Raw genomic sequence first — 13,353 nt, 5'->3', positions numbered from 1 at the left:
CTCGACTCTTTGCGAGTTCCTCTGATACTGTTGAGGGTGCTGGAAATTATTCTGATAATTATTCTGACCATTATTATTTTGATTACCACCACCACGTGGCGGATAGGCTTGCTGTAGCAAAACCTTCGTTTTTAATTCTTTAGTTTTCTTTTCTACTCTATCTTTTTCGTCCTTGTCTCTATTTTCATAATATTGTGCGGTAGCCAATATCTGCCCAAGAACTTTCCGAATCCTTTAACTTTTTACACAATTCTGGAAGCAGATTGTGCACGAATTTATCGACAAACAATCTCTGACCACCTTCTGTGGTCATATCTTGACCGCTGTGGTCAACAAATGTTTCTTCAAATCTGGTGAAGAAATCTGAGACTGTTTCTTCTTTCTTTTGCTTGCATGCAGACAACTTATCCCAATTTACGCGTATTGCAGGCATTATCGTTTTCATGTAATCAACTATTCTACCAGGAAGTTCTGCTATCAAAGGCTCAGGCTTAGCACCACCAACTTGTCGGGCATCTGCAGCAGCAATATTAGCCCATGAGTCACCTAATTCCTGATCATGATCTGTATGATGAATTTTACCCCATAAAGGCTGTGGAACCACATTCCCAAATAACATATCGATATCGGCTAAATTCATTATACATGACCCAGCAGTCTGTGACAACTCTTTGTAATACCCTGCAGGATTTTTACGCGGATCAGGTAATGTCTGTTGAAGGGCTAAAACTTCAGCTCGCTTCCATGGGACATGTACCCATACACGCTGAAAGTGTGACAGAATAGGTGGGTTAACAGTTGTGTCGCCCTCTCTCCATTGTGGGGGAACTTCTCTCATCGGGTATTGTCGCGCCTTTTTCCTACTAGATGCACTAGATTGTGACCCAGAACTACTTCCCTTACTCCGATATGATAGCAACATTTCAACTGCTTTCTCCACATCTGGACCTACAATCATGCCCTCCCCAAACTTAAACCGTACACGACACATCTCTTGCGGGATGCATTCCAGATCATTGTATTCCAAATCCTCGCAAAGGAAAACACACATCTGTTCGAAAACATATCTCTGTGTCGGTGCTTCCCATTGATGGAAGACTTCCATGACCGACTCTACATCATATTTTACGGTGTCCATAACCCATTTTCGTGCTAAACGATTCAATGAGTCTCTCCCTTGGTAGTCAGGCAGTCGACTTCGCAACTGTCTTCGTTCCATTTTAGGGGTCGTAGTAGGCGACCCAAAAAGAGGTGAAAGAAGGTTAGTGACAGTGCTGGCCATTTTCTGCCGAATTGAAGGTGAAACTGAAGGAAAAACAGGTGGAAAAACGGGGTGCGATAAGGCAGGAGCAGAGACAATATCAGAGGAAGCATCAGGAGAAATAGAAGGAGTACTAGGCAAGATCGTAGAGGGAGCATTAGGAGAAGTAGATAGTACAGTGGACAAAATCGTAGAAACAGGTGTGATCGGTGGGCCTTGAGGAGGCTGCACCAAAGGAGTAGGAGCCAGCTGAAGAGTAGCTGGTGGTTGCTGCAGAGGAATAGGAGGCATAACGACCACAGGTTGTGCAACTGTGGGTTGTGGAGGTGCCGTGGGATTTTGTGCATAGGGAGGTGGTGAACTTAATAAATGCGACATTAATGGATCTTTTTCACGCTCTTTTGCTGCCTCTTGCTGAAGAGACGGGAAAACTGGATAACACTTATCTATCGCCATTTTACGTCGCCTGTGCAACTGCTCACTCATCTGCTCTTCTTCATTGTCTTTAAATTGCATAGCAGCTTGCATTACTGAAATTCCTCCTTCTCTCTTATTTTTCTTAGCTAATTTGATTTCCTTCTGTTTGGCCTCCTTACGCCATAGGCGAAAAGAGTCGAACATTGCCGGCGGGCTTTCTTTTTGAACAGTTTAACTTCAAGGTTATCTAAGATTTCGGTATCAAAACTACCATATTGGGGGCCATTTTAAAACACCATCTTTCCTTGTGTATTTGATCCACACTTCATTGTATGTGATGGGGCCTACCCCATGTTTCACATATAACTCGTAAGTTGGAGTTCCAACTGGAGGAACCGGACATGAGTCCTCCAATCGGGAGTCCCTATTATTACAACCAAGACAAAACAAATTTCTAAGACTAGGCATCTTCGCTCTCTAGTCTAGTTCCAAACTTCAAAGGATTATCGATTACGATGTTTCTCGTGAAAACACGAGTCCTTCGGTTTTGGTGCTTGCAAGTACCAACAATTATTCCAAAGGATACCCAAGATTAAGACCAACTAAGGACTGGGAGACGCTCCACTTATACTTAACTGAAATATCGATGATGTCACCAGAAGACTCGTCTTAGTGTTTCGCTCTACCAAACTTCAAGGGTCCAAATCAGGGCGATAGCCAGGGCAGCAGTCCTTGTAGCCGTCGGGAAGCGGGGAACCTCGCAGCAAAGACCTTCGGACCACGTCGACATGCAGGGGTCGATGAGGTGGTTGGCCGTCCTCCGGAATTTTCACACGAAGCTCCTCACGAACCTCTGGCTGACTGGTACCACTGGAATCGCCCCACATGGGCGCCAGCTGAGGTACTGGGTTTTTAAGAACCGGCACAGAACCGGTAACCCAGCGGTGTCAGGGTACACCCAGAGACCTCAGGTTCTTCCTGATCCAGACCACAGAAACTCAGAGTCTTCTAGGTGAAGTCAAAGATCGATTTATTGGCTGCAACCAAGGTAACAAGTGTCCTAGAAGTACAACACACGAGGAAGTATATTCTCAGGAGACTGCCGCATTTTACAAAGTCAGGCTTCTCTTCTTATACACAATTTTAGGCTTCAGGCAAAACATTCTTGGTTGTAAAGTAAATCGTTAACATATTTCCAATACAAAGAAAAAGCAGAGTCATGATGACATGTCCATATTTCACTTTGTGCTGCTTACAACAAATCACCCGGCAAGGCCCAACATTTCATCAGATATCGATGGCCCCCCAATAAAACAGGCACCTCCCCGCCATAATGAAAGTGAAGCAGAAAGAGTAGAGACAGATGGGAGCAAGATACGGCAGGTGTGCGCGCTGAAATGGTTTTATGGCCTGTTGAGCCCTGATGCTATCTGGTTCGGCCACTGGGAGGGAAACTGACCTAACGAGTTCGGCCTGGGGCAATGGTTCCAACTTGCACAGGTCATAGGAAAGTCGATTAAGGAGTACGTGTCCTTGTGGAATTGAATTCGGCTGGATTAAGGCCTATGTAAAGGGCAACACATAAATGGAGGCGAAGGGTTTCAGAACGCAAATGACGATTTCGAGGTGAAATCGTCACTCGAATGTGCTGAAATTATATGTACATGGTGTGCTCGTCATTCTCGGTCCTTTGATACCAAACTCGTCATGTTTCGACGAAGTTTTAATTCTCGAGTCCAGAACGATTACATGAATCCAGAATCTTCAGAACCACAGACCGCTGCGCGCTGTAAGTGGCATGCTGATTGTATACCAAGTCCTCTCTCCCCCAGCTAGAACGCTGCCACCAGTTCAGCTGGGGAGAAGGACTACTCTCAAGATGGCCGCCCCCTCCACACTACTTAAAAAGGATTAGCAACAAGAAAATCACACAGTAAAAAGCGCTAATATCGATTTGTTATAAATGATTAAAATGCATATAAATGACCACAGGCACAGCGGGTGTATTTAGGCACTGTCACCGCCCAATTTCGCCGCCAATGACTGGAAGCTAGCCCTAAATTTATACCTAGTCCTCTCTCCTCCAGCTAGAACACTGCCACCAGTTCAGCTGGGGAGAAGGACTACTCTCAAGATGGCCGCCCCCTCCACACTACCGGCACAGCAGCCGGGGTGCAATGGGGCAGGAAAGCCTCCTAAAGAGACCGGGTGAGTCAAAAACACCCTCGCCGGTGATCCTGCATAATTAAAAAGGATTAGCAACAAGAAAATCACACAGTAAAAAGTGCTAATATCGATTTGTTATAAATGATTAAAATGCATATAAAATGACCACAGGCACAGCGGGTGTATTTAGGCACTGCCACCGCCCAATTTTGCCGCTTTAAACAGGAAATTTGTTTGCGCATGCATCAACTACATCTACGTGGTATGATGAGGTAATGCCTGGATGGAAATTCTGGAGCATGAGGAGAAGCTATTAACATGGCGGCTTGAAGACTCACATGCATGGCACATGCTTACATGAAATTAGAGCAAGCTATTTTACTGATGCTAATGCGTAGAGGTGGGTGGTATACAGTGCAACCACTTTTTTGAGAAATTAACATCGGTCTAGTGCATATTTGGGCCTTTCTCGCATAACTGAATGAGCTGAATGACGCAAAGTCCGCGCATGCCCACTGAGTGAAGCCATGAAGGTCAATGACACAGCAATTGAAAGGGAGCCAAGATCAAATGCTACAGCCTGGGAATGGATGGTGCAGAGTTCAACAAAGAAATGTTTTATTCATCGTAGTGTCATTAATATTTCAACATTGATACATGTAGTGTATGAGAATAAAATGTATGAATAAAAAGTAAGGTGTTGGGTTTACGAACATTGGTTTAACTGAATTTAGTGACATGTAAGCATGGTGTGATGAAGACCCCCCCTTTGCCAGACCAATCAGATTTCGTATTTTACGAAATTGAAACATTATTGTGTGGAACATGCAGAACAAATGGTATAGTTAGTTAGTCAGATTGGAGGGTGCTGAATGCTGGGAGAGATGCTGATGCTGTGAGATGCCGATGAACAACTGATCGCAGAACCTGCAGCAGAAATTTCTACCCTAATTTAATTGGATTAGATTTTAAGATCGTGAAAGAATCTCGAGGAGGGAGAGAGTGTCAGAGAGGGGTGTGGCACAACCATAAGTATCTTAGAGAGGGCAACTATCCTGAACTGATTCCTGTCCTGAAGTTATTGTCTCCTGAATCTATCTCAGGGGACCCTCACCAGCCCTTTTGGCCAGGTGGTTGGTCTTCCACACCATCCTTGATAAATATATATTTTCTGGTATATGCTAATGTTTTTGATCTTTTCTCTCTAGCCTCTCCCTTTCTGACATCAGTTATTTTGTGAGTCTGAGATAAATGTATTGTGTTTATTAATTGAATTTTCTCTCCTAAGAATGATGGTGACTGCACTGTATTGAGACTGTTCAGATGCATCTAAACATTTAGATAAGGTTTTGAAAACGTCTTGAGTCTGTGGGGATTTACTTAAAGTATAGAAAAGTTAGCTTATGTTAATTATCACATCAACTAGTTCAACTAATGGTCTAAGGAAATAACTTGTTGATCTGTGAAGGGTTAGTTAAAGAAATGAGCAGAGATATTAAATAAACTAATCCTAAACAGCAGTTTCAACCTCTTGTGAGTTTTTATGGGCCCGGGTGAGTATGTGGTAGTGGAGTATATGTTGTTGTTGCTGGACCACTGGATCACCCTCATCTCTTATATTCTTTCAGAATGAATCAATAAGAGAGGTAAGCTGGTGTATAGTCTCTTATCGTGTCTGAGTAACCAGATGTTTGTTGAGATCAGAAAACATATTGTCCCTTTTGAAATATCTCTAAATCAGATATGGAACCCTACTTTTTACAGATCAGCCACTCAGCTGGGAGCTCCTTCTTAAGTGACAAGCTGCATTTCCCATCCTTCCTACGCACTGTCCCCGGTAACTCTTTCCAGAACACAGCCCTGGCACAACTACTGGTGCGCTTCAGCTGGACATGGCTGGGAATGGTAATTTCTGACACAGACTCCGGTATCCAGGGGGGTGAGGAGCTAAGGAAGGAGATTGAAAGGCAAGGTGGCTGTGTGGCATTCATAGAGAAGGTGCACCAGCGATATACCTTGGAGCAAGTGCTGAGAGTAATTGCGAAGATCCGGACCACTTCGGTGACAGTCATCATAGTTCACAGTGCTGAGGTGCACGTGAAGCTTTTATTAGAAACTCTGCACACACAGAATGTGCAGGATAAAATCTGGATATTCTCTGCCTACTTTGCTATGACGTTTGGACTTTTCGATAAGTCGGCCTGGAAAATACTCAATGGGGCACTAGGACTCGCGCCTTACACAACCAGCATGCCTGGCTTTGAAGACTTCCTACAATACCTCAAGCCCACCACTACTCCAGAGGATGTTTTTATCAAGCTATTCTGGGTGAAAGTGTTCAGCTGCAAGTGGCCATTGGGAAATGCAACAAACAACATAGCCACAGAGAGGCTGTGCTCTGGAAATGAGGCATTGGATCAAAATACCACATCTGTGTTTGAGCTAAATGACCTCAGCTACACTTACCACAGTTACCTGGCAGTCTATGCTTTTGCATATGCACTGCACACACTGATGTCCTGCACACCAGGGCAGGGGCCCTTCACCGATGGGACATGTGCTGATATCAATGACATCCAACCATGGCAGGTGAGAGAAGACCTTAGCAATCTTACTATGGCTCATGTGATGGTATTCCTCTCTGGAAGAAGAGTCGTAGAGTGTGTCAGTGAGTGAGTGACTGGTGCAAAATCAGCTATTCAGTTCAGTGAGTATCTGGATTAAACAAAGAAAGTCCTACAAATACTGTGAAATACAGCTAAACAATTGTAAAGAAAAGCTGATATTGCACATTGAAATAACCAATGTTTAAACAATTTACAACAAATATTGTTACAGACACTGCAATAGGTCCATACTCAGAATATCCACATGAAATTGTTAGAAAGCATAAAAAGACCATTACTGTCTGAAGTCCACAGGACTAACATAGCAAGGCAAGAAGAAGACTAGAGGATGGGTCATGGAACCGGCTATTCTTCTGGCATATCTGGACCACACAGGTCATATAATACAAACAACGCCCACTTCTCTGTAGCTAAGGTGTCTTTGAAAATTAGATTTTACTGCCTCACAATGAATAGCAGAATCTTCAAACCTTTGACCATTGCACTCACTTCAGTGTTTGGGAACATTTAACAATAGTTAAGGCTCTGTTCGAGTCCTCACTGGATGAGAGAAGGGTCTTCAGGGGGAATCCTCAATGTTAAACAGCAAATTAATTACACAAAGATGTAATAGACTAATTCATAATTCAAAAAAGGAATATTCAGGCGTAAAAGTGAAGAAACTCTTCCAACATGATCTCATTGAATTCAACCTTGCAGAACAATTTTAATGTGCTTTCAGAATGGTCTTAAAAATGAATTAACACTCCACGGCTTACAAGTACAAGCACCCCTTCATTTGCTTGCATCCAGGGGTCTTCTCAGTGATCAATAGACAGAATTGCTATGTAAAGGCCCCCACCGGTGAGGAGGCTTCAGTTCATGGCTTAACTCTCACTCAAGTGCAGGCTTCTACAATCACCCTGACATTGTTACAGTTCACAAGGCTCTAAGACCCCTTCCCTTTCCCTGTAGAGATGTTTTGGAAATATCCTCAATACAGCAGTACTTGACTCAAAAGGTTTGATAAGAAAACTCTTTAAATTACAGACCAGATTTACAACATTGTGTTGAGTTTATGTTACTTTTTTAATGCAGAGCCGATGCAAAGTGATGAGTTGGTATTTGCAGATTTGTGATGGGTTGTAACCCAAAGTAATAAAGGAGGCATTCAGGGCCGGACTGGCCGTACCGGGAATTAGGCATTTCCCCGGTATGCTGGAAGGGTGGGGGCTGGTTTTGCAGCCGTGTGGGCTGGGTTTGTTACTGGGGCCAGTTTTGCATTGGTGGGGGCTGGATTTGTTACTGGGGGCTGGTTTTTCAGCGGTCGGGCTGATTTTGTTACTGGTGGCCGGTTTTGCAGCGGTGCTGCAATATCGACCCCCAGTAACAAAAGCAGTAAGCAATCATTTGCAGCCTCACGGGGCCAGGCAGTGCTTCCCCAGGTGCTGGTCTGAGAAAATTGCCAGAGCTGCTTTGGGATCCCAGTCCGGCTCTGGAAGCATTCAATGGGTAGTGAAGACATTGGCCTTTTTCAAAGACTTCAAAGACTTGTACCATTTTTTCACAGGAAAAATATTTTCTTCATGAATAAATACATAGAAAGAATTGGCGGACGCCACTAACTCTATAATTTGTATAACTCTTCTTGGATATTGTGCAATAGTAAAAGTTCATGAAGCTACATACATCTTTCAAGTAAACCCCTCTTTATGAATGCCCCAAATATTTCTGACTTCTGCACAAATCCCTGTTTGGTAGGTTTCAGAATTATAACTGTATTACACTTGATAATTCCCAGGTGAAATCAACCACGGTGACAGCCACCTTCACGGGGCTAATTGTTTGGAATGCCCGGGGCTACAGGTCCCCCCTGGAGGCCAGGGGAACACCACTGTTCTGGGGCTATTTTTAATTGTAATAGTGGGGGGGCTTCAGCCTCATCACGCAGCCCTGGGGACCACCACCTCCCTGGAGCTATATGTAAATAAGATGTGTGAGGGTGCTCAGGCCACCCCATGCATTTGCAGGGATCACCCACCTCCCCAGTGCTACTATACTTTAATGTGGGGGACACGCACCCCGCCGCTTCCACCTCCCCGGGGCTATTTTCAAGATGGGAGAGGGGCGCACGGCCCCCTCCTAGAGCCGTAAATGGCCCTGGGGACCGCCACCCCCGGGGCCGGCTCCAGCAATGTCTCAGGGTGCCCGCCCCTGGGACACCGCAGTTAACTACGAGATGGCGGGAGCAGGGCTCCAACCATCTAATAGCAAACAAGTGTGCTCCACTTTGAACAAGCGAGAGCTTTTTTGCAGCCAAGGTGCTGCATTTTAGCTGCTCTTTGGGTGTAAAAAGTAATGCTCGCGGGAGCCAGCCTGGACCGCAGAGACCTTCAGGCTCCCCATGTGATCCCGAACAAGATGGCCATGCCCCGGGGGATAAGGTCCTTGAGGCCGAAATTGGCCACCACTCTGCAAACGTACCTCTTGGGCCACAGCTGGTGGGGGGATGATGTCCTCTTACTTCCTGAGGCCATCAGGGCTTAAGTGGACTGCTTCCCACAAGCAGCAGTGCACTAGGAGGTGTATTTGCCGAGTAAAGCAGAAAGGTGGCGTGTCCTCTAACCACCTCTCACCAATCTTACTGGAGGCTAGTTGGCACCCAAGGACCCTCAAGAGCCAAGGGGACATCATCCCCCAAATAGAAGTGCACCAGGATGCATGTGGTGGAGAAAGGGGGCGTGGCCTGCTATCAGATCTCAACAATCCTGCTGTATGGGACTTACTCGAGGTAATAGGAGGGGTAGGTGGCCCTCAAGGACCCTCATTAGCCAAGGGGACTTCATCCCCCTATTTGTAGTTTGTCAGAAGGCGTGTTTGCAGAGTGGTGGAGAAAGGGGGCATGGCCTGCTATCAGATCTCAGCTATCCTGTTGTATGGAACTTACTGGAGGTAGTAGGAGGAGAGTTTGGCCCCCAAGGAAGTCCTTGGGGTCCAACTACCCCTTCAGTTACCTCCAGTAAGTTCCACACAGCAGGATTGCTGGGAAGTTGTTACTGGCATGCTCCCTTTCCCCACCACTCTGCAAACATGCCTCCCGGCACAGTTCTAATTGGGGGATCAAGTACACTTGGCTCCAGAGGGACCTTGGGGGCCAAAAAGCCCTCCTTGTACCTCATGTAAGTCCTAAACAGCGGAATTTCTGAGAGCTGGTCGGAGGCCCAGCACCCTGTCTCAACCACTCTGCAAACGTGACAGCTAGTTAAAACAACCTTAGAAATTCACACAAAAAACAAAGGTTACAGGGATATTATAGTTAAGAGTGGGCATAGCTCATAGAGTTCTACTCCGTGGAATTCTGCAGAGTGGTCTAAAAACTCTGTGAAGTTCCACGTGTGGTGGAATGTGCCACCGTTCCTACCTCCGAGCCCCTTACTGTAGTCGCCATCTCGCTGCGTGACTGTGAGGGAAACCTTGGTCCTATTTCTCTGAGAGGCTGACCAAGGGAGCAGCCAGGAGGAGTGAAACCGGCTAACTTAATGTATCAGGATGGGCCCCATCCCTGCGGAGATAGAGAGACTCCAGCATGAGGGAAACTGGATCTGGAGGAGGAGAAGGGGTGTCTCTTATTTTAGCTGGAGCTCTGGCGGGGTCAAAGAAGGGGCCAGCGGCTCTGTAGGCTCAGGCCCTCAGAGTGAGACCTTTAGAGAATTCCAAAAGTACGCTTTCACAGGAAGAAATGCAGTGACTCAATAACTCACCCGGGGCCACGATGCTGGACGAGAAGACTATCAGCGCAAAGGAAGCACAAGAAAGTGCGGTGATCCCACTCACACAGGTAACATATAACGCTCCCACCTTCCATCTTGCAGGCAGCCATGGACAGCATCACCGTGGCCAATCCAACCGCTGGCTGAGATTACCGGCCCTGCTGCTCCTGTCTTGCAGGTGCAACTGTAGGCTGGTTGCTGATGTCTGTGAGACTTCTCCACTCATGTGGCCCAGAAAGTGTGAACGGGTGTGCCTTATGCGTGCTGCATACGAGGGTGGTTCCAAACAGTTTGGCGTCAGGTCCTGCCACCTCGCAAAGAGAACAGCAGCATGCAGGAGGTTCCTGTACTGCACAAACACTCCCCATTTCCAGGGTACCACAGTGGAGACTAGCAATCCCAGGCCACTAATGTAGAGCAGGTCCACATGCAATAAAGAGGGATACACCAAGTGCTGCTCCAGAACCTGCACACCATCCACTATGCCAGTGCCCCTCTGTATAGAAGGTCAACACTAGAGTCGTAAATTAATGGAATGGCACATGTTTGCCTGTGTCCCAGTGGAGCCAAAACAAAAACAAACTCAGAATTCCAAATGTAAACGTAAAGAAAAGCATGCAAATTGCAGCACTTCTCACCACGGGAAGGGCTCGAGGATGTACTTGTAGAGAGACCTTAATCTTCTCAATAAGGATTATCTCAAATGAGGACATGACAGGTTTGTACTGACCTCCAGGGGCAGGCCTCTTTCCTGTATATTCATAGAGTGCTTTTCCAGACTTCTCTCAGGCTTATGGCACACAAGAACTTCCTCTTCCTCGGTTTCTTCTTATCCATACTGGACCTCCTGAGAATGTGTAGTGGGTCAGAGAAAATAGGAATGGTGATGCCGTACAGGGCAAGCCCTAACAGGCCCTACATGGCCATTACTGGTCCCTGCCTCATTCAGGTCAGACTTACCTCAGCATATGACGTAAGCCCTCACAAAGCATAACCAAGCCTATGAGATCTATGTGACAAGAAACCACAGCACACTGTACCCCCACCACCTTGCCTTCAGTACTCCACACATGTAATTAGTGCATATGCAATCAGGAACACACGTGGCGGGCCCTGAAAAAGTAACATCTACAAAACATTTTAACGAAATGCTGTCCGGCCAAAAAGACGACATTCAGTATTCTGTAGTTCAAAAAACCAAAAAGATTTTTTGTTTTTTGTTTTTTAGAAGCCCCTTTAGACACTCAAAACCATTCAACCTCTAAAACCTCAGAAATAAAAAAAAACATCATCCATACTGTGTCGGAATCATTTACCTGTTCTCCTTATCTTCACACCCATCCATGCACCCAATCACACTCCACTCAAACACTGCCCACCCTGGTGTCCCTTATTAATAAACAAATATTATTTTTGGGTGAGGCATACAAAGATTGCACATAATATCACACATCTATATACAAAAACAATATATGTACAAGAACCTCAGGCCATCTCAACTATTTCCTTTACTTCCAAAACAATAAGAAACAAATGCTTTGAACACTGATGAGCCTGAACAACAAAACGGTCTACGCGTTTTGAATCACCCCTAATACGGGGATTCTCCTCAGGACCAAGAATAATTCTTGATATTCCCAAAGGAAAACACTGTCAAGGTTTTTATAATGCTTGCGGTGAAATCGCGGGTGTGATATTCCACAATACAATGCCGTTCTGTAGCTGAGAACTTCTGATTTTTGTCCTTTCTTGTTTGTGGTTGTTGCCCTTTGGTAGACGGATCATTTTCAGAATGGTAAAGGGGCAAAAGCATTGTACCGGTACTGCGAACCGTGAGGAGTTATTCGGATGCCCCTGTGTTTTAAGTAAGACAGGGCTTTTGCCCCTTTACCATTCTGAAAACGATCCGTCTACAGTGTGTTCCTGTGGGAATATCAAGAATTATTCTTGGTCCTGAGGAGAATCCCCGTATTAGGGGTGATTCGAAACGCTTAGACCGTTTTGTTGTTCAGGCTCAGGTGAATGATTCCGACGGTGCACAGACATAATATCGACTCCAAAATATCGTTTGGACAGAATATCGAGTTGTAAATATCGTTTGGACAAAATATCGACAGGACAGAATATAGACAGCCAAAATATCGTTTTTAAGGTAAGTGAAGTAATATCGGCTCTAAATAATATAGAAAGTGAAAATATCCAAGTATATAATCTAGATAGTAAAACATATCGTTTTTTAAATAATATTTAAATATTTATAGTGTTTTTATGTTATATGTGTGAAAAGTGTCATTTTATGTTATAATTATTTTTAATTAATGATTTTTTTTAAATTGTGTAATTTTATTCTGTAGCGGGTTGTGGGTTTATAGGGGAATAGGGTGGGAAGTAATTTAATTATAATTAATTAAATATGTAAATTTATTAATTGGTAGTAATAAATAATTAATTGGTAATTAAATAATATTTGTTAATTATTTAAAATTTAATTGGTAATTAATTTAATTTAATTGATTAATTGCTAATTATGTAAATTAAAATAATTTATTTCCTGTAGCGGGTTGTGGGTTTATAGGGGAATAGGGTGGGAAGTAATTTAATTATAATTAATTAAATATGTAAATTTAATAATTGGTAGTAATATTTAATTAATTGTTAATTAACAAATATTTGTTAATTAATTAAAATGTAATTGGTAATTAATTTAATTAATTAATTGCTAATTATGTAAATTAAAATAATGTATTTCCTGTAGCGGGTTGTGGGTTTATAGGGGAATAGGGTGGGAAGTAATTTAATTATAATTAATTAAATATGTAAATGTATTAATTGGTAGTAATATTTAATTAATTGTTAATTAAAAAAATATTTGTTAATTAATTAAAATGTAATTGGTAATTAATTTAATTTAATTGATTAATTGCTAATTATGTTAAATTAAAGGGGTATTTTTAGGGTTCAGGGTCAGTTTTTGGTTTTTGGGTAAAGGGGTATTTTTAGGGTTCAGGGTCAGTTTTTAGTTTTTGGGTAAAGGGGTATTTTTTGGGTTCAGGGTCAGTTTTTAGTTTTTGGGTAAAGGGGTATTTTTAGGGTTTAGGGTCAGTTTTTAGTTTTTGGGTAAAGGGGTATTTTT

The 13,353-nt window shown here is 43.8% G+C and overlaps 1 protein-coding gene across 1 annotated transcript in view; it reads left to right on the top strand.

The window, feature by feature from the left end:
* Positions 1-13,353, top strand: part of LOC144774089 (extracellular calcium-sensing receptor-like) — a 153,508-nt gene that overhangs the window by 36,517 nt on the left and 103,638 nt on the right. The window contains exon 3 of the mRNA XM_078659115.1: positions 5,609-6,433. Within this exon, the coding sequence (XP_078515241.1) occupies positions 5,609-6,433 (825 nt within the window). The remainder of the gene's footprint in view (positions 1-5,608; positions 6,434-13,353) is intronic.

Source organism: Lissotriton helveticus, chromosome 8, assembly GCF_964261635.1.
Source record: "Lissotriton helveticus chromosome 8, aLisHel1.1, whole genome shotgun sequence".
Taxonomy (NCBI): domain Eukaryota; kingdom Metazoa; phylum Chordata; class Amphibia; order Caudata; family Salamandridae; genus Lissotriton; species Lissotriton helveticus.
This window is presented reverse-complemented; position numbering and strand designations above follow the sequence as displayed.